This window comes from Polypterus senegalus, chromosome 14 (genome assembly GCF_016835505.1).
Source record: "Polypterus senegalus isolate Bchr_013 chromosome 14, ASM1683550v1, whole genome shotgun sequence".
NCBI lineage: Eukaryota > Metazoa > Chordata > Cladistia > Polypteriformes > Polypteridae > Polypterus > Polypterus senegalus.
Genome location: NC_053167.1, coordinates 11,243,109 through 11,265,250, shown reverse-complemented (window position 1 = coordinate 11,265,250; position 22,142 = coordinate 11,243,109). Strand labels below are relative to the sequence as shown.

Below are 22,142 nucleotides of genomic sequence, written 5' to 3'. Positions count from 1 at the left end.
TGTTCAAACACGACTTGAGTGTTGCTAGCAATGTGCTTCAATTTTTCAATTTTTGTTTCAACATATGATATTTACAGTATGTTTAAGAATGTAAGTAAAGTACCTCCTATTGGGCACTGTGGCATATCACCCATGACTTCTTCAAGGTGCTGGTCATTGGAAATTGAGTCTTCAGTTTCAGGCAGAGTTTTCTGTGGAAGTCAACAAATGCAGTAGTTGTTAATTTTTTGTATATTACACAAGTAACCAACAAGGAAGCCGAGGTAGATGAAAATAAAGATACATGTAAGGTGATGAACACAAGGAGGAATAACGTAAATAGACAAAACCCTAGCTGATCCACTGGCCCAGACCATTCTGATCATGCACCCCTTTCTCCCCACCTTTAAACACCACAAAACCCTCCTCTCTGACACAAACCATCTACATCTTCCTTAGCACAGCACTGGCCTGTATTCCCCCACCAGATGAAGTCTTACACTCCCATATTCCTAGTTCCAAGTTTAAAGGCTTTACGTTCAGAAAGCAGCTTTCAAGCCCTGGCCAAGACCCACTTCCAGGAATCCTCAACAAAATTTTCTGGGGTCAATCTCTTAGCACTCCATTCTAGATGCCCAGTCATTGTTGAAATCCCAGAACTTAATTCTACTCTAAAGGGCTTGGTGTTCCCCCAGTATGGTCCAGTTTAACAGACAGCAGAGTGTCACATACAAAGTAAATGCCTCCATGCTGTCATTTGGCATAATGAGAGACTATCTTCTATGAATAAAAGTCCTCCACTCTTGTTCTACTTATCTAGCATCACTCTTGTGAGATTCTGGCTGCAACAACATGTCCACTTCCACCAGCGTCTTTACTTGGGGTATTTACCATATGACTTCTGTCTCAAACTCCAAAATAAATAAAAATCCAGTCTAGACCCTGTCTCCTTTAATAATATATATTTAATTAGTTTTTAAGAGTCGAAGAAATCCAACTTTTGCAGATTTAGAGTTTAGGTACTTGTCAGCATGGGTAGACAAGAACCATCAGGTTGCAGAATGCCTGCCTAAGTGGAGGAGACCTACAATCACTTCCAGGTTCAGGGGCTGTTTATCAAAATCTAGGAGCCATTCATCAAAATCTGAATAGGCAGCAGGATCCCACCTATTGTAAGAGAGAACCTTTGCCTGCAATCTCTTGGAAAAACTTAATTTGTATCCCACCAGTATCCATTAGCTGCATTCTCTTTGTTAGCGGGTCAAGGAACCTTGGCTGTGGACAGACAACCCAGCAAATGCTATCAGCAGGTTGAGTCGTTTTCTGGATGGGTTTATCAGCTGCCCTCTAATGTCCTGGGGGAATCTTATAGGCTTCATTTTTGGGTGCCATGATGCTTATTTCTTTGGAGTCTTCCTGGAAAATTCCCTCAAGGCACCCTCTTTGGTAACAGTAATGTCAACTAATACAACCCATTTGTCCACACCAGTATGGAGAGATGCTCTGTGATAGTAAGTTTGAGTTTTATATTTTGAGACCGACTTCAGTCAGGTACTTCTCCTTTTTCAGTGTAACCACTCTAAAAGAAAACCTGGGCAGCAGGTTTCCATCCAGGTGACAGCCTGAGCCCCTTATTCACTTCCCAATTACCACACCATAGCAATTATTCTTTTGCCTTCTGTTTTTTATCTTTCTCTCTCTCTCTCATCCTTGACCCATTTCTTCTGCCGGCAAACCTCACTCTCCAGTTCTTCTCACAAAACTAGACTCAATATGTGCATTGGTAAGAGACAGTTTTAACTTTCGTTATGGTATTCTACTTTGGCTATAGGTGTTAGAAATCTTTTCTGAAGCCCACCACTTCCCCAATCCTCTAAGTCTTCTATAATGTGTAAAAGATCAGGATTCCAAAGCAGTTCATAGCCTGCGTGTTTTCTCTTGGACAAAAGTTGCCTGCTGCTGTGCCTCCTATCAGCCTGAATGAGTTTTACTACAGTGGTCCCTTCCGCAGTCTGCTGTATTGATGTCTGTGAAAAATATTGCTGAGTTACTTCTTCCCAGAACTTTACAAATAATGGGGTCTCCTGCACTCTACGGGCTGTTCTTTCCCACAGTTACGTGCCGAGATGCTCAGTCACTGCACACTCTTCTATGATTTAACTATGAAAATTATATATGCAAATGGGCTCAGTGGTCTAGGACTGTCTAAACAGTAGTAAGCTACAGAAAAAACAATTAAACTGAATCAAACTGTGGAGTAGTGATTAGTAGGGCTGCCTCACAGATAGAGAATCATGGCCTAGCCAGGTGCTGTCACTGTGTAGTTTATATGTTTTCCTCATATTTGCACTGAGTTTGTCACCTGGTGCTCCAGTTTCCTCCAACATGCCAAAATCTGCAGATTAGCTTCACTATCAATTGTAAATTAGCCCATTTTAAGTGAGTGTGTCCTGCAATGGGCTGGTACCCTACTCAGGCTTCGTTACTGCCTGATATCCTATAGGATCCTGCTTCTCTTACACCTAAATTAGAATAAGTAGCTTAGGAGAAAAAGTGTCATTTTTTGAAAACTCATCCAAAACATATTAGAATATATGCAAATTTCATTGAACAATGTCAAAGAGTTAAAACTGGAACACAAAACACAGCATGTCTTAACCATTTAATAAGCTAGGGGGCTTCACCCCATGCTCACTTCACTCGCCAACCCCCGGGCCTGTGCTACACGCCAGCCACTTTGCATCTCTGCCGCTCACGTATGTGGATTTCAGTTTCACGAAACCACAAATCTTTTAATTAATACGCCTCTTCATTGGGAAGAAACACTACTTTTCCCTGATGGCAACACGAATTTGACGATCTACAAGTCTCCAACTTTAAGTTTAAATCCAAACAACATATTCAATCTCTTTTCAATGTTATTTCACCGAGTAATAATTTCCATTTGTTTGCTCTGATGCGATCTTTACTATCAATTTTTTGAGTCTTTCCAATTTTAGTACTTTGATTATCTCTAACCTGCTCTGATTGTGTATCGCGCCAACGTTTTTGAATTCTTTACGACGTTCTACTTTGTAATCTACTCTTTGCCTTTTATTTCCGGCCCCGGGCGTGGTTAAATTTCTTGGCACAAAGTCTCGTCTCGCTGGATATGAAAGTATCTCTCTGAAAAAGTCATTTCTCATCCCAGGATGGTTTTATTATAATAGAGAGATATTAAACTTTGCAGAAGAAAAGAATGATTTTGAGGTCAGTTTATGATATACATTAATGTTGCTTGGAAGAAAAATGATATTGTAAAGTCTCAAAAAATTAACTCTACATTTGATCCAGAAAGCGTTCAGACCCCTTCAATTTCTGCACTCTTTATTCTATTGGAGATTTTATTTGAAATTGATACATTTGCCAGGCAATCTACACTCTAATGACAAAGTGAAACCATGTTTTCAGAAAGATTTACAGATTTATTAAAAATCAAACACTGATATCTCTCATTTCTAAAAATATTCAGACCCATGGTTATGGTACATCAAATTGTGTATCCTGCTTCCTTTAATTATCCTTGAGACATACCTAAAACCTGATTCAAGTCCATCTGTGGCAAATTTAATTGATTGACATCATTTATACAGGCACACACCTGTGTATACGAGGTCCCACAATTCACATTGTATCTTAGTGGTGGTGAAGCATACATAAGGGCAAGGAGTATGCCATTTCTCAAGCTAGGAGTGTTCCCAAGAGCACAGTGGCCTCAATAATTGTGAAATGGAAGAAGTTTGTAACTACCAGAACTACTCCTTTAGTTGGCTGTTCAGCCAACTTGAAAAAACAGGCAAGAAGGATCTTGGTGAGAAAGGTGACCAAGAATCCAATGGTCACTCTAAAAGAGCTTTACAAGCCCTCTGCTGAGATGACAGAACCTGCTAAAAGGATGACATTCTCAGGAGCACTCCATTAATCAAGTGTTTATGGTGGAGTGGTTACATTGGAGCCACTCTTCAGTAAAAGGCATAGAACAGTTTAAAGGACTCTGAGAGCATGAAGAAAAAGATTCTCTGGTCTGTTGAGACTAAATCTGACAATTTTGGGAAGAATTCTAAGCACTATATCTGATGATGACCAGACACTGCTCATTACTCACTTAATATCATTGCTACAGCAAAGCATTGTGGTGGCATCAGCCTGCTATGGGCACAGGCAGCGTCAGAGAGACTGTCCAGAATTGAGGGAAGGATGAACACAGCCAAATACAGAGAGCTCCCTGCATAAGACATGTTCAAGAGTGCATGTGAACTCAGACTGGGGCAAAAGGTCACCTTTTAGTATAACAGAGGCTGGAGTGGCCTTGGGAGAAGTTGCTGACTGTCCTGGAGTGTCCCAGCAAAGCTATGGCTTAAGCCCCATAGAACATCTATAGAGAGACCTGATGATGGCAGTTTACAGATGCCTTCCATCAAGTCTAATGGAGCCTGAGAGGATCTGCCAGAAAGAATGGGATATAGTGTCCAAATCCAGGTGTAAAAAGCTTGTAGAGACTTATATACAAAGACCTGAAGATATAAATGTTGCCAAAGGGACTTCTACAAAGTACTGAATTAAGGGCCTGAATAATTACATGAGGGATTTTAGTTTTTGGTTTTTAAGAAATTTGCAGACCTTCCTGAAAATATGTTCTCACTTTATTATGGCTTGATTGTTGTGCAAAAATGGCACATTTATCAATTAAAAATTAAATCTGCAGCACAATGAAATGTGCAGACATTGACGGTGTCTGAATCCACTGTACAGTATATTTACAAAAAATTGATTTTGAACTCTTAACAAACAAAAAATGTGCATACTACCTAAACACCAAAAGAAATAAATAATTTGAAACTCATTCTATTTATATATAAACAGTTGGTTAGTGTTGCTGCCTTAAAGCTCCAGGAACGTGTCTTCAATTGCCTGAATAGATAGATAGATAGATAGATAGATAGATAGATAGATAGATAGATAGATAGATAGATAGATAGATAGATAGATAGATAGATAGATAGATAGATAGATAGATAGATAGATAGATAGATAGATAGATAGAACAATGTCTATGTGGAGTTTGCATTTTCTAGTTGAGTGAGTTATCTCCAAATTCCTAAATATGTTCAGTATTTGAATTACCGGTGACTTTAACTTACTGTGAGTGAGTGTGTATTGTATAGCTATAGACTCGCATCCTGTCCAGGTTTGGTTCCTGCCTTTTGTCTAGTTCTGCCACAACAGAGTTCAGCTTCCTGCATGTGATTATATCCGTCTATCCATTATGTGAAACAGCTTTATTCATTTTAGGGTCATTGTACTAAAGTAATTCAGTTTCTGAAAATTAAAAATGATTACCATTCTTTAAAACAACAAAGGCAGAAACAGACAAAAACTAACCCATGAAAAAGGGATAAGTACTGAACAAACAAAATGTGTAAAAGCAATAAAGTTAGCCTTTGTGTCTCACTATTGTGTATTATTTCTAGTAAGTATATTATTTATAGTAGGTAGTTCTACAACCTAAAATAATCTATCCATTTTTCATATCTTCTTAACTCCAGACAGGGTCACACCTTTATAATGCACTGGTGAGGCCTCATCTCAAGTACTGTGTGCAGTTTTGGTCTCCAGGCTACAAAAAGGACATAGCAGCACTAGAAAAGGTCCAGAGAAGAGCGACTAGGATGATTCCAGGTCTACAGGGGTTGAATTATGAGGAAAGATTAAAAGAGCTGAGCCTTTACAGTTTAAGCAAAAGAAGATTAAGAGGTGACATGATTGAAGCGTTTAAAATTCTGAAGGGAATTAGCCCAGTGGATCGAGATTGTGACTTTAAAATGAGTTCATCAAGAACACGGGGACACAGTTGGAAACTTGTTAAGGGTAAATTTCGCACAAACATTAGGAAGTTTTCTTTACACAAAGAACGATAGACACTTGGAATAAGCTACCAAGTAGTGTGGTGGACAGTAAGACTTTAGGGACTTTCAAAACTCGACTTGATGTTTTCTTGGAGGAAACAAGTGGATAGGACTGGCGAGCTTTGTTGGGCTGAATGGCCTGTTCTCGTCTAGATTGTTCTAATGTTCTAATGTTACATAGAAGTCAGAGATAACCCTTGCAACAATTAGGAAGAGCCACGAATTTGTTCTGCACAGGATGCAGGTCAACTGCAAGTCATATAACGTACCCACATACTGTGGCCACTATGGGGTGCCAGAGAGCCCCAAACCCCAAACACTAATGCTCAGACAAGGCCTGAGTACAAAACAAAAGGTTTTATTTAAAAACAAATACAGATAAAACAGTAATTAAGTGCACAATTCTTTGCTCTTCTTCACTGCAACTTCTCCCAGGCGAGTGTTGCCTGTCTCCACTCCTGGCTCTGACTTGCCTGGACAAGGCCGTGTGGTCTCTTTTATTGAAGACCCAGGAGTACTTCCGGTGCCAGGGCTTTGCCCATTGGAAGCACTTCCCGGCCACATGGAAATCCCAGACAGTAGTGAGTGTCAATCTACATGGGCAAACACTCCAAATGTACCCATTTAAAATGAAATCTACAACACAATAAAGTGTGCAAAAAGTGAATGGGTCTGAATACTTTCTGAGTCCTATGTTATGAATACAAATTAATTCTTTGAATAAAATGTACATTATTGAATTAGTAGACTATTAACTAGTTACTGAATTCAAAAGGAACATCCATCTATCTCTCTGTCTATTTTTTAAGCCTAGTTATTCTAATTCAGGGTCATGAGATATAAAAATAAGTTAATCTCCTTGTTCACCCATTTTCCATACCAATTTATTTCAATCTCAATGTGAGTTTGGAAATGTAAGACTCTGTCCTATAGGAAATAGAAGAGAAAAGCTCACCTCCAAAAGAGCCTTGTATGAGGCACACAGTGCATACAGTATGCACATGTATACTAAATGGCACAACTTCCTACTGTTCGTATTATGTATTCGCATTTTAGAAATGTTTCATCAAATGTTTGAGATCCAAGGGCACATAAGTAAAATAAATCTTTTACAAACATAATTCACAGAACTAACACATAAAATCTGGTTTTTAATTTTCTTGCAAGATATTAAAGTTATAAAACTTAAGAAAGGTTCAGATGGACGTTTTTTTAAGAGATGAGGTATAATTCACATTAACTTCATGCTTCATCTTCCTTTCGTCCCCTTCTTGACCCTGAATTGGATTATTGGATTTAAGAATGTTATCTTCACTTAGTGAAACTAACATTTAACACACTAACAACAATATTTAATGCTTCAGGAAATAAACATTTTGGCATTTTCTTGGAAACCAGACGACAAGTGTATCTTGCAGAATATGTGAGTTATAAAAAATGTTTTCATGCTAAATCCCTTTTCGTGTTGCTTACCTGTAGACTAGATGAACCGAAGATGTCACGGACATCGGGGATGGGTTGTTTGCGTTTCTTTTTAATAGAGCAAGTGTATGTGTTCAGTCGTCGCTGCACTGCTGCAGCCTGGGTCCGTGTAAGAGTCGACAGCAGGATCATGTTGTCCACGTCTTCACAGTCCTCTCCAATTAAAGTTGACAAACCTGCATCTTGAAGCCAGGCTTTTTCCAGTTCCCCTTCTGAAAAACAAAGAGGTGAAATAAGCAGCGCATACAGGAAAAAGACATTAAGAATTCAAACAGTCAGCAAATTATGAACTCAGAGAATTTGAGGAAGCAAGTCATTATTAAGGGGAGGCATGGAGGTACAATGGTTAGTGCTGCTACCTCACAGATCCTGCTGCATTTTATTTCCCCTAGGGCGATGCACATTCTCCACATGTCTGCCCTGGGGCTCCAGGTATTCTAATTTTCCACCCACATCTCCAAAGATTGGTGAAACGAAAACCGTATGAGAACATTGGTGTGCATGAGTAGGCCCTGTGATAGACCGGCGCCTCAGTCCAAGAGTATTTCCTACTTTGCGCCCAGTGCTACTGATAAAGGTTCTGACATCCTGCAACCCAGTATTGGATTAAGCAAATTTGACTAAGTTAGATGATGCAGGTAATTATTCAAGAAAGACACATTTGTTTTGATAATTTATTTCCATAAGGAAGTCCATTTTTTGCTAAATATTAGCACTCTTTCAAGTTTATTGTTCAAATTCAAAGTCAATACAGACGGGAGTCATTTGCACTGGTACAAACCCAAAGGAAGCTTTGAGCACACTACCAGTCCAATCACAAAACTGGGCTACATGTAGATTATCCCTCTCTAGTTTCACTAACGTAAAAAGCAAGATGTTATCTTTTAAGGAACAAATGCCTCTACCACACCTATATTTAGCAGTAAGTTAGGCCACACTTTTACTAAATCAGTGACATGAAACCATAATGTGACTCAATTACTTATTCAACTGACTTCTTCATCCAAGGTGACTTACAAGATTTATGATGCAATTGGTTACATTTCTTTTGGCTTTCCAATTGGAGCACAGACAGGTCAAGTGACTTGCTCATGGTCACCCAGTGTTAATAGCAGGATCTGAACCAACAACCTCAAGGTTTGAGGTCCAAAGCCTTAACCACTACACCACACGTCCTGCCCTAATATTTTGTTTTTCACACCAAAGTAACAGATTCACAGCTGAATGTTACAGCAGGTTCATGTAAAAGTTGCTATCACCGTGCTAGTTCCATGGAGCCAAGCAGTGATCAATGACACCAGGCAGCTGTTATATGTCTACACTGCCTAGAACGCTACATCAAACAAGTGAATCAGACTACTGAAATAAACATAACTTTCTTTAGCTTGCTAGACAGCTTGTGAAATCTTTATCACAGCAGGTTACTCAAATATTTGTTACTACATTTCTAAATTTCCACTTCCAATAATGATTTCATTTGTCAGATCTGTTAGCCTACTGGCATCTTTAAGTAGCATAAACTGGAAATAGTCTTACAAATGTATTCTGCAATAACACAGGGAATTCAAAGTATCAGATGTACTGTATGCCAAGACAATAAACCAACTCAGGGCACACAAAAAAAAAATACCCACAACCAATTAGAAGGAATCAGTCTAATGTGTGCACAAGAGGACAACATTCAAACTCCTTCTAGTCGGTAGCTGGAATGAAAACTGAGCCCACCTTCCTTGAGCTGTATGATAGCAACATCAAAATATTATTATACCATCAAATCACCCTTGTGAATTTCAAATAATTGGCATGTTTTTGCAATAGCAATAACAGACAAAAAGATATTGAATGCAACAATATAAATTAAATCAAATAAATAGATACAGTACTAGTCAGAGTCTCCTGGTGTGGACTGAGTAATTTGTAGATAGATAGATAGATAGATAGATAGATAGATAGATAGATAGATAGATAGATAGATAGATAGATAGATAGATAGATAGATAGATAGATAGATAGATAGATAGATAGAACACTGTCTATGTGGAGTTTACATTTTCTAGTTGAGAAGTTGAGAATGGTGACCCATGTTGTTATTGCTAGCTGCCCCATCTGTCATCCACACTGTTTCTATGCTCTTGTGAGTCAAGAATTTTCTCTTTTTGGGTTCCAGAATTGAGGTAACTCTTTCTCAGGCGGTAACCATGAGTGCTGTCATGTCTAACTCGTCTTTTTAGTTCAAGGTGGACAGTTTATAATACTTAAACTATGAAGAAAACCAGGAGTGAGACAAAAACACTCTGATTCTCCTTTGTGTTGTGCTGCACTTCTACTCTCAATCAAGCCTCATTCAACATCCCTCAACAAAAGCTAATTTTATTACATGAGATATTGTTAGGCTTTGGTCATTTTGTCTGGTCAGGTGTTTTACAACTTCTGAACCAGTAGGTGGGCACTGGTGTGCAAATTGTACCACACAGAGAAAAGGCACGGGGATCCCCAGGGTTTCAAATTTTGGGTTCCAAAGTAGTTTGCCTTATCTGTATGATCCTAGAGAGCAACTAGGCAAAATCTGATCCAGATCGGTCAAAGGGTGTAGGATTATATAGGGAACATGTAGACAGACAGTCTATTTTATATACTGTATATAGATATACAAGAGCATAGATGTAAATGTCTTAAATGAATATAGTGCTCATACATAACCCAATATACGGTTACTGAAGCACTCATCCTAGACCTTTCCTGTTAAATTAATTCATATTGTAGTGCTCTGCTGTCAATAACTTCTCTTACCCTCAGGCTGCCTGGTAGAGCCCATGCTACCCTCTGTCTGTGAGATGCTTCCTCCTTGCCAAATACTTTCCACTTCATTCCAGAATGCATCAGATAGAGAGGAGTGGAAGTACAGATTGTCAGCATTGAGCTGACATGATGGGTTTGTCCAACTGTCCAGATTCATCCTAAAGTATCTAAAGCAAAGCAGGTGAGAAGATATTCATTAATAAAAGGATTTTAAATGAAAACAGTACATTTCTTATGTTATTCTACAATATCCTTATTTATGTAGTGACTTTAAATTGCAATCAAATAACTGAGAAAGGGCATGAGTATGTTCTGTTATAGGTACTGGAGTACCCCATCCAGGACTGATACCAGTTTTGTTTCCAGTATTTCATGACACTAGTCTAACAATAATATTTACTCTTCTAGCTGTTTGATTCCAGGAATAATTCTGAAAACAATTATACAGTATATCTCTTGACGTTCAATATTCATACATACTTTCTTAACCTTAACCCCTCTTTATCCAGTTGAGGGTAGTGTGACGTCAAAGCATATCTTGGCAGGACTGGGCAGAAAAGAGCACTGGACAGGATGCCAGTTCATTTTAGGGAGCACTCCCACACTCTTATTCACATTGGGGCCAGTTTCGAGACAGTCCCTAACATAACCTGCATCTCTTTGTGTATGTGGGAGGAAAACCAGAATGCCCGGAGAAAAACCATGGGGAGCATGTGCAGACTCCACACAGACAGCATGTGGGTACAAGATTCCGAACTAGGATGCTGGATCCGTGAGGTGGAATCACTATCTACTGGACCAACATGTTGCCCGTGCCAGAATTTTCATCTTGATTTTAATTAGCTTTAAAACCATTTTAAGATGCTGTTATATTTACTGTTAAAGCCATTTTAATTCATTCATTATATATATATTGTAAGGAACGGCCGGCAGTTTATCTTGGCTGGGACTCCCCAGTAATGGAAGGATGGGGGAAGGCAGCTTATCAAGGACACTGCCTCTCCCAAGACGATAGATGGTAGCTTCCCTGGACTGCAGTGGTGCCCCTGATGCCCACAGGGTACTACGGGATTTGGAGTTCAGCAGCACAGCCCTGTTGGCTGCCGTGGGTGCCGCTAGGGGATGCTGTGGGAAGTTGGTGGGAGAACAAATTCTCACCTAGCCCAGAAGTACTAATGAACTATGACAACGGAAGTACTTGTGGGCTGATTAAAACCTGAATTCTCCAGCTGACCCGGAAGTGCTGGAAGTCACAAGGGAAGAAGAACAGAAGCACTTCCAGGTCAAGGACTATTTAAAGAACTGTTGGAGACCAAGCAGGTGAGCTGAAGTTGGGAGGTAGTTGACAGAGCTTGCTGGGAGGAGTGGAGGAGAGAATTGCGTTATTTATTGGTGCCCCAAACATTTTTTGTTGTTTGTGTCTTCTTTCTTTGTGTGCACATTATCTCTAAGCAAAGTACAATCGAACCTCCACTAATGTGAATAAAACCACCCTCAGTTTTACTGTTACTGACCTAATTTCTTGTATTAACTCCAAAAACAGGGTGATGAAGTATCAGTAAACAACAGAATGAAGTATCAAAGGTTCATGAAAGTTATTTGACATTTTAATTGAAGAAACTGTGTATCTACCCCTAAAGAGTCACGATGATGAAAATGATGCAATTGGGTGCTCATCTGTAACCAAAAGCATTGTTTATTTTTATCCTTAGTTGTTTAAAGAAGTGGACACAAATAAAAATAGCAATAATTAAACTATACTAGAATGAAAAGGTGCAAAGAAAAATTTTGCCTCATGGAATTTCAGATTATTACTGTATGTATAACGCCTAACGCGAGATAACTTATTTTTAAAAAACTATTAAGATCCATCAGTCCATTTTCTGAGTTTAAAGAGCCTAATCAAACATCAAAGAGTGCCAAGAAACCAAACAACCCAGGATGGGGAGACCATTTATCACATTGCAAATACCCATACTTGCTACACTGAGGTAATTTAGAGTCAGTCAGCAACCCAACTTGCTCAGGAACATATTAAGAAATGATCCAAGTGAAACATACACCTCAAAGGCATAAAACAAAACATACTTTATAGCCAGCCTCAAGATGCCTGAACATCTGTCAAATGTAACCAACAGAGCCCTAAAATTACATCGACATAAAGCTCACTGACAAACAGCGCCCTTCATTTTCTTACCACCCCATACATAAGCATCACAAAGTGTGTGGTTCTAAAATCCCAGGAAAAACTGAACTTACAAAACATACACTTTAAAACCTCTTCAGTCATATGCATCTCCATGACTATGATGAGTGTGCCTACCCATAAGTGTTATGTAGATTAAGTCATACTGATTAAATGATCAAGAGCATCCCTGGAGTCTTGGAAGCATTTCTTTCATGGTTTTGGTGCTTTCTGCTGCTTCCAGTATAATATTTTCACTATTGCATAGGACATATATCTCCTCTAACTTCCCCTGTCATGGCCTGAAACTACGTACACTACAAACATGCTATTATTTATAGTATTAAAATGAATCTTTGTCTGACAAAGTATTAAAAGCTTTGAAATTTAAAGATTAAAATATACCAACCTGAGCCACTCCTGAGGTAAATAAATATTCTTTCAGCTCAAGAAGCAACTACTAGGGACTTTAAAACATCAAATTACTTGGCTATAGGTGACATGTGCTACCATACAGCACTGAGTGTACAAAGTGCATTGGCTTACCACAGACACATTCAGAGTTTGGTGCCAAAACAATCAACATCAAATCTGTCCCAAAAAGTAAAAGACGAGAGAGAATTTCCAAAAATGGGAAAGAATGCTTACATTGTTAGTCAAATGTATTAAAAAAGAATACTTAAATCATGTGCACCACACCATGTAAGGTGCAGGAAACAAAACACACCAAGTACCTCATGGCACATTCCACAAGATACCGTGGGATGTACTAAATGAAAGCAACAAAACTGTAGTGAGATACAAAGAGCACAGGTGGAACTTCACAACTAAACGTTCCACTGTTCAAGAAACAGAAGCTGTGAAGAGTGAGAGAAATCAGGAGGACATTCCACATTGTCAAAATAATATTGGACAGATCAAATTAAAACTCTGCCAAATGAAAACAATAAGCTCCACAATCCATTCAAATGTTGGTATATAGCACCACTCTAGATACCCCTACCTTTTCAGAATTCTTCATCCTTGTGAGATATATATACCATCTCCCAAAAAAAATATCTACAGTATAGGCAGATTTTAAGAGGTACAAAGCAGAAAAAAGAGGCCAATTCCATCCACCAAAAGCCACGTTAACGTTTTCAAAGGTCAGAGAACTGAGCCTGTCCAGTCACAGTTGTTACAATTGTAACCAGCTTACCTGTTAAAGCAGGCAGTGAGCTCAGTGAGTCTGTCACTCTTATCCAGGAGTTTAATGTCATCTGTGTACAGCAGAGCTGCTTGGTCTGAATGGAGAGATCCGGAAACAGAAGCTGCCCGTCCACCTCAAGCTGTTTCCCTTGTAATCCATTAAACATATTAAACCTAGCAAGGTCACTGCAGCAGCAACGTCAGAGGAGCACATCCTCAGGAAGGACTCAAACAAGCCTCGGCCAAAGTGATTGTGCCTGTAGCTGCTGCTCTTGGACATAAGGACAATGTATATATTTCAGCATGGTTCTGCTAATCTTCTTCATACCACGATCTAGCCCAAAAACCTTTTTATTTAATTTTATTCTGAGTTATAGCATCTTAATCCCCCAGGACACCTTCCGTTCCCCAAGATAAATATGTCAGGCTCATTTCCTCCTGGAATAATTGCTATAAAAATGGAGTGCATCCTGTTTACATTAAGTGGGGAATTCAGACCTTTACAAATTTGAAAACATCTTTCATGAGAAAGCGCATTGTTTAAAACAAGTGGTGAACAGCTGAACCAACTGAACATTAGGTGGACAAGGCCACCACATGAAATGAGAGGCTGTCAAACCAGTCTGCCACAGATACTACATATGGTGTATTGTGAAAATTGCATACTCTTAGTTTCTTTCACAAAAAATCTCCAAAGGATCAGGTGCAAAAGTAGAAATGATACTATCAATTGATTCTGCTTGTTTATTTATATAAAAGTATAGGATAAATATACTGAATATATAGACAAATATCCTGAGATGGAGTACAAACAGGGTGACATGGGAACTGGGGGAATAAAGGTTGACACAGATCAGAGGAATTTCCCAACAAGGCTAAAGGGAGGAGTGAAGGAGAGGGTAAAATGCATTCATAGGGATTATATGTCATGCCAGGGCAATCCCAGAAGGAAGTATGTCTTTTCTATTAACAGTTTACTCTCAAAAAGCTGAAGGACAGGGGAATGTGGGCAAACAAAGAGTAAGGTCCAGCCTGGGTAACATGTAGTCTCCTCCTAGGATACGGAAGTCAACCAACCCATCAGTTGCTGAAATGTCTGGCACTCCTCATGGAAAGACAGCAATTCCATGGATGGCTAGAAGAAGGCTACCTGACCACCAGACTGACAGAGGTCCCAGACTGGGACAGCAAAAATGGAGTTTACCTTTAAAGCAGTAAAGCTTTAGTGGACATGTGGATCTCTGATGAGAACTCACTGTTCCATAGTGCAGTAACAGAAAGGACCCCTAGAGGGAAAGTAGAGCTGACCCAAATCTATTGTAATTCTGAGAAGGTCTCTGAAGCTGAGAGAAATAGAGAGGGATGGGAGGTAAGTTTAGAAGAGTTTGTGGGACCTTAAGGTGGGCAGCTTGGCAAGCCACCCCATCTGGTAGACAAGATTAAATGCCAGTATAAACTGGCCACAGTTTATGGGGGTCTCTCAAGGCCTTAACATTTGGAGAGTATAAAGACCTGGGGCCTCATGTATTAATGGTGCGTACACACAGAAATGTTGCGTAAGAACTTTTCCACATTCAAATTGCGATGTATAAAACCTACACTTGGCGTAAAGCCACGCACTTTTCCACGGTACCTCATGCCTTGTCATACGCAAGTTCTCTGCTCGGTTTTGCAGACTGGCGGCACCCAGCATCAAAGCAGTGCTACTGTTCCTGTGTGGTTACACCTTATTTTCCTGACGTGGCTTTATACTGAAACTAACCGCATATTGTTTATTATTGTAAGTCATCTGATTGTAATTAACTTGTAACAATATAATGGTACAGGGAACAGCCATAGTATTCCAAATACCATAACTGCTTTAGCATTGTTACTCTCACTTCTCCTTCTTCTTTCAGCTCCTCCCGTTAGGAGTTGCCACAGCGGATCATCTTTTTCCATATTACTCTCACTGCACCACTCGGAGTATTTATATCACTGTATCTGAGTGTGAATCACAGCAGCAGCTGATCGGAAAGAGAATTGTCGGTATACAGCTTCATGGACACGCTGTCTCAGCCACTGCAAAACGTTTTAAAGCCTTTCCTGTACGGACCTCACGGTTCAGAAACAGTTTCATCCCAAGAACTTTAAATGCACTCAATCAATTGCACCTTGTAGAACTGTCTGTACGTATAAGTACAATCACCCCACTGTAAACTTGCACTACAGTTATAATATCTCACAACCTGGGCCACTTTATAAAGCGTATTTACATATGATGACAATATCATTTTTAAGGTGAAATGCAGCAAAATATGTTTATTAAATTATACAGACAAAACTTTAACTTCATTTAAATAATCTATATTCTTCACTGGGAGTGTCGTGAAGGATAGAATAATTAAACATGTACTACGAAGATATTTCAATGTTCCTTAAACGTTTTGAAGAATCGGCGCTAAGCTTACAGATGGCTTAACTTCTATTACAGAGCTGATTGTGTGGCGATCGGTTACTTGGGGAAAGAAAAGCAAGGACTGCAGTGGCAGCTACGCCAATTTATATTGAATATAAAACAGAAAGAGAAAATAACAACACAGCTAAAAATGCAGCGACAAATTTCGGCAAAAGTTAAATGCTTGTGTCATGAGCACGAGGCGGCTATGCAGTGTCTGCAACGGACGTGGCCATCCACCGTGCATAAGCTACCTTACTGACATTGGCGGGTGAAGGAGCCACCGATTCTTCCTCTGCCCAGTGCCACCACAAGCCTAGAGCTGCCCCTGAGTACTGCTGCAATAAATTATTTCATTGAAGTGAAACACATGTTTAATAACGTGCTTTAACTCCTATCATCATGAAAATGATATCACGTATACATCTCAGTATTTTAGTTATTCAGAGAGCTGTAATATCACAAATGTAATGGATTCTGTGTCCAGTTGGAGGAAGAGAGCCGGTTTAAGAAGCAAGTAGTGATTCACACACATAGGCACATAGAAGATCAAATACAAAACAAAGCATTTAACGTGCTACTTTAATTACGATGTGATTTGAGAAACTGGTTAATTAAACGATTTTAAGATGAAGTTTATGATGTTCTACTTTAATGACAAAATAAACTACGTGATTAAAGTGGAAATGTCAAGATTGAAGTGGACATTTTGTGCTTTTCCCCACTGTGTGCCTTTTTTTCTCTGTACCCTAATAAGCTTTCATATGACACTCAGACAGTGGGCTACAACTCGGCTTTTCACGGCGACTTTGATATGTGACTTCTTTTTTATTTCCGGCACTGTGCGATTTTGTGAACGTGAGCTTTCAAGTTTCTCCAACACGCTATGTCACTCGATCAACTTCCTTTTGTTGATTATACCACGGTTTATTTGAACAAATAGTATGTTTTTCGTTTGCCTCCACTTGGTATTCGCTGAAATTCTTATATTTTCCCCGTGCTTTTCCCATTGTCTTTTCACAGAAGGCTGCGCTTAAGGGCGATTTATATTGATTTGCATATTCAAAGAGGCATAATTCTGGGAGGAGTTGGGACGTTACATAATGCGCGTGCACGAGCGTTAGTTTTCACGCTGATCGGGATTTATGTAGCGGAAGAACGTGGAAGTTGGAGACGCACAGATTCCTGCATCTGGATTTTTCTGTGCGTAAGCACATTTCGGCTTTTGTGCTTACGCCATGTTATAGTGCGAGTTCTACGCACGGCGTTATACATGAGGCCCCTGGAGTTGATTTGAGGTCTGGTGCTTGCATGTGGAAGATTTTGCTGTGAACAGACAACATGCAGTCAAAGGTGAAAGAAGCCATCCTTAAGCTGCGAAAACAGAAAAAACCCATCTGAGAAATTGCTACAATATTACGAGTGCCAAAATCTACAGTTTGGTACATCCTGAGATAGAACGCAAGCACTGGTGAACTCAGCAACGCAAAGAGACTTGGACATCCATGGAAGACAACAGTGGTGGATGATCACAGAATCATTTCCATGGTGAAGAGAAACCCCTTCACAACAGCCAACCAAGTGAACAACACTCTCCAGGGGTCAGCGTATCGATATCCAAGTCTACCATAAAGAGAAGACTGCATGAAAGTAAATACAGAGGGTGCAGTGCAAGGTGCAAGCCGCTCATAAGTCTCAAGAATAGAAAGGCTAGATTGGACTTTGCTAAAGAACATCTGAAAAAGCCAGCACAGTTCTGGAAAAACATTCTTTGGACAGATGAAACCAAGATCAACCTCTACCAGAATGATGGCAAGAAAAACGCATGGAGATGGTGTGGAACAGCTCATTATCCAAAGCATACCACATCATCTGTAAAACACGGTGGAGGCAGGGTGATGGCTTGGGCATGCATGGCTGCCAGTGGCACTGGGACACTAGTGTTTATTGATGATGTGACACAGGACAGAAGCAGCCAAATGAATTCTGAGGTGTTCAGAGACATACTGTCTGCTCAAATCCAGCTAAATGCAGTCAACTTGATTGGGCAGCATTTCATGATACAAATGGACAATGACCCAAAACATACAGCCAAAGCAACCCAGGAGTTTATTAAAGCAAAGAAGTGGAAAATTCTTAAATGGCCAAGTCAGTCACCTGATCTTAACCCAGTTGAACATGCATTTCACTTGTTGAAGACTAAACTTCAGACAGAAAGGCCCACAAACAAACAGCAACTGAAAGCTGCTGCAGTAAAGGCCTGGCAGAGCATTAAAAAGGAGGAAACCCAGCATCTGGTGATGTCCAGGAGTTCAAGACTTCAGGCTGTCATTGCAAGCAAAGGGTTTTCAACCAAGTATTAGAAATGAACATTTTATTTCCAGTTATTTAATTTGTCTAATTACTTTTGAGCCCCTGAAATGAATGGATCATGTTAAAAAAATTCTTTAGTTGCCTCACATTTTTATGCAATCGTTTTGTTCACCCCACTGAATTAAAGCTGAAAGTCTACACTTCAACTGCATCTGAGTTGTTTCATTTGAAATTCATTGTGGTAAAGTACAGAACCAAAATTAGAAAAAAGTTGTCTCTGTCCAAATATTTATGGACCTAACTGTATGTGATCAGATTCTTATGAAGGTCATACTTTAAAGGATATACTAGATAGATAGATAGATAGATAGATAGATAGATAGATAGATAGATAGATAGATAGATAGATAGATAGATAGATAGATAGATTAGTTTTTGCTGGAAAACAACTTTATACTTTCAATAATTTGACTATGACCTCCCTCAATACACTACACAACACATGTAGACTGGGTTATCATAGCCCATGTATCCAAAAACTGTCAGGGAGAAAAGCCAATGTACTATTTCACAGCCAGGACAGAATCCATATTGTTCCTCCTGTTTCTTAGGCTGAAGAATGGGACAGACCTTCCGTTTCAGCAGCTGTACATAGACCTTACCTGGGAGGTTAAGGAATGTGATCCCTCTGTTGTTGGAGCACATCCTCTGGTCACATTTTTTAAAAATGAGGACTACTACACCAGTCTGCCAGTCCAAAGGTATTTTATCCAATATCCATTCTACATTGAATAGGCCTTTAAGTGATGCCATACTAGCAATGCCCATCCTTTGATTGTTAATCTTCCCACAAAACTCCTTAAAACTGCATAGCAGTTTTCTTGGTGAACATCCCACAGACTTTTTTCCCATTAGCAATACCAGAAAGGCAGGAACTAGCCATAAAGTTGTTACCTTGCACATGCCTCTTTAAAAAACACTTACATTCATCTACAGGGGTTATTGTCCACTACTAATTAACATAAAAGTATGTCTTTTGATTGTGGAAGAAAACCAGAAATTATAGACATTAAATGTATGTTTTTCTAATAACCTCTGAGCATCCTTCATTACTACATAGTTTTAGCTTACTTTATCATAGTTTATGCTACCATTACGTCAGATTTCTATTATTAGGAGATGTGTTTAGGAAGGAGCATTAGCTCCACAAATGGACCAAGTTCAATGCTGGAAAATACACAGTGGAAAGCCTGTTCTGTGTAAAGTACTGTCCCAAACCCACAAAAGTGACATAATAATCCCAATAGCAAAAAAATCACAACACAACACAAATAATAATCTTATACTTAACCTGTAGTAGACAATCTGCAACATAGCCAACATCAAGCTGTACAGGAAGACCATCTTTGAATATCAAATATCAGCAGGGTGAATCCTGTTGTTGCTGACTCTCTCTCTCTGTATCTCTCTCTCTTTATTAGCTGAGGGGCTCTCAGGCTCTTCGCGATATCAAGTTGGGTGGGTGGAAGGGGCACAATTTACAAGTCTAGAGCGTGGTAACACTTTTTATAACCTTAAGATAATACTGTTTGGGTACAATATAGCAATGAGTTTCTAACTAGGAGCTTTGCCTCCCCATTTTTTCTAAAAATGTCTGAAAATAAAGATTTTTTCCTGAAACAATCCAGGAAATACTCACAGATTGATACAGCACAATAATGAATACAAAAAGCAATGATGCACGATAAAAAGGAAAAGCAAGCAATATAACATAATAAGTAGAAATAAAACAAACAGTGTAGATGTATATAACAGAATAATATTTAAAAAAATGTGTATTTATATAAGTTCAAAGCTTATTAAATACAGAGGCCACAGTGACACACAGTGAATATTAATTAATCTAAACTGCTGCCTACAAGAGACTAAACAGTTTGAAAGACTACAAAATTGTCATAAATGATAACAGTCAGGTGTAAAAGGTGTATCCAGTGCCTACCTTCAGGCAATATACAGCCAAATTGGTGCAGTAAGAAAGAGGAACATTTTATATTTCTGTAGCTTTAATTTCACTAACAGATAGAAATGGTGACCAGGGCTTTGTAATTGGTACACAAAAACTTTGACTCCAACTCCGACTCCTCGATTTATGGTACCAACAACTCCAAATTCGAAACCAACGTCTCTATTTGTAATTAGGCTAATATATTTATGTTAATTGAATGCATATAACATACAAGATTTATCAATGCCAACATGAATCATCAGGCTACTTCTTAGCACCATAACCTGTTAAAGTTTGAATGTAAAGGTTGTCGGGATGCCATTCTGGTTTTTTTTTCATATTATTTATTAAAGACATTACAAAAATGTTAAAATAGGGTATATTTTTATCAAAAGGCTAGAAGAAAAAATTATTTAATCTAATCAGTATATGTGAAATTGGAAAATATAACAGATTATATTACAGCCAGTAACAGCATACTGCACAATAACGTGCAGTGAAGACACTTGACTTGACACTTGATATTGTTTTCCTACTCTTTCTCTGTATGTTTAGCATTTGTTTGCTCAGATGTTGATGCTCATACTGCTTTGTGAGCAGCTCTTCTTTTCTCCACCCAAGTGGCCCACTTCTTCTCTTCTTTTGTCGGCATCTTTTCACGATAAAACTGATTAAGTCAGTGTTTGTGTTGCAATTACTTAGTACATTTTCTTTAATTGTTCACTTAAGCTGGCATTTAAGTCATCAATCTGCCTCAAAAATGATTTAAGATATGAAGAAGTAATGGAAGTGACGGCGAAGGTGGTAGGGATGAGAACGGCACCCGTATGCAAGTTCCACTGCCAAGAGTTGATTCTACAATAAAATAAAAATAAAAAGTGGAAAAACTTTGGAGGTCAATCATCACCCCGAAAGTGGATAGTAGACTTCACATCGTATATGTGTGGCAAATTTCAGGTCAATGGGTCAAACGGTTTGCAAGCTACAGGTGATTTGAAATCCTGGACAGACAAATGGACAGCCACGGTAGCATATTATATAAGAAGACTAGCAAAATACCCGCGCTTCGCAGCGGAGAAGTAGTGTGTTAAAGAAGTTAAGAAAAAGAAAATGAAACATTTTAAAAATAACGTAACATGATTGTCAATGTAATTGTTTTGTCACTGTTATGAGTCTTGCTGTCATATATATATATACATACATACATACATACACACACATATAAACATATATACATATACATATATACATATCTATATCTCTCTCTATATATATATATATATATATATATATATCTCTCTCTATACATGTATATATATATATATATAGTAGTGTGTTAAAGAAGTAATGAAAAGAAAAGGAAACATTTTAATAATAACGTAACATGATTGACATTGTCATTGTCATGAGTGTTGCTGTCATATATATATACATATATATATATATATATATATATATATATATACATATATATATATATATACACACACACATAAACATATATATACATATACACACATACCTGTATATACAGTATATATACATATACATCCACATATATATACATATACATATATATATATATGTGCACAAAACCACGCTTTTATCAAGGCTTCCATCGGGTAGTCTTTTGAAATGAAATTTTCCTCCAATCAGTCGTATCAACGCGCTTTCTTCTGACTGTTACATTTTTGTAGCTCTGATGTGTACATCAATGTAATCGGTGTACCAGGAAATCATGCATTGACAGAAGTTCCCCTTTGCTTGGAATGCAAAGTGTGATTAAATGCGTTATTTTTTAGTGCATTA

The 22,142-nt window shown here is 38.6% G+C and overlaps 1 protein-coding gene across 1 annotated transcript in view; it reads right to left on the bottom strand.

Moving 5' to 3' along the window:
- Positions 1-13,670, bottom strand: part of LOC120515059 (rho GTPase-activating protein 40) — a 56,532-nt gene extending 42,862 nt beyond the window's left edge. The window contains exons 1-4 of the mRNA XM_039735772.1: positions 13,589-13,670; positions 10,197-10,372; positions 7,398-7,618; positions 104-191 (exon numbers count right to left, since the gene is read on the bottom strand). Of these exons, the coding sequence (XP_039591706.1) occupies positions 104-191; positions 7,398-7,618; positions 10,197-10,362 (475 nt within the window). The 5' untranslated portion in view covers positions 10,363-10,372; positions 13,589-13,670. The remainder of the gene's footprint in view (positions 1-103; positions 192-7,397; positions 7,619-10,196; positions 10,373-13,588) is intronic.
- Positions 13,671-22,142: the final 8,472 nt, after the last annotated feature.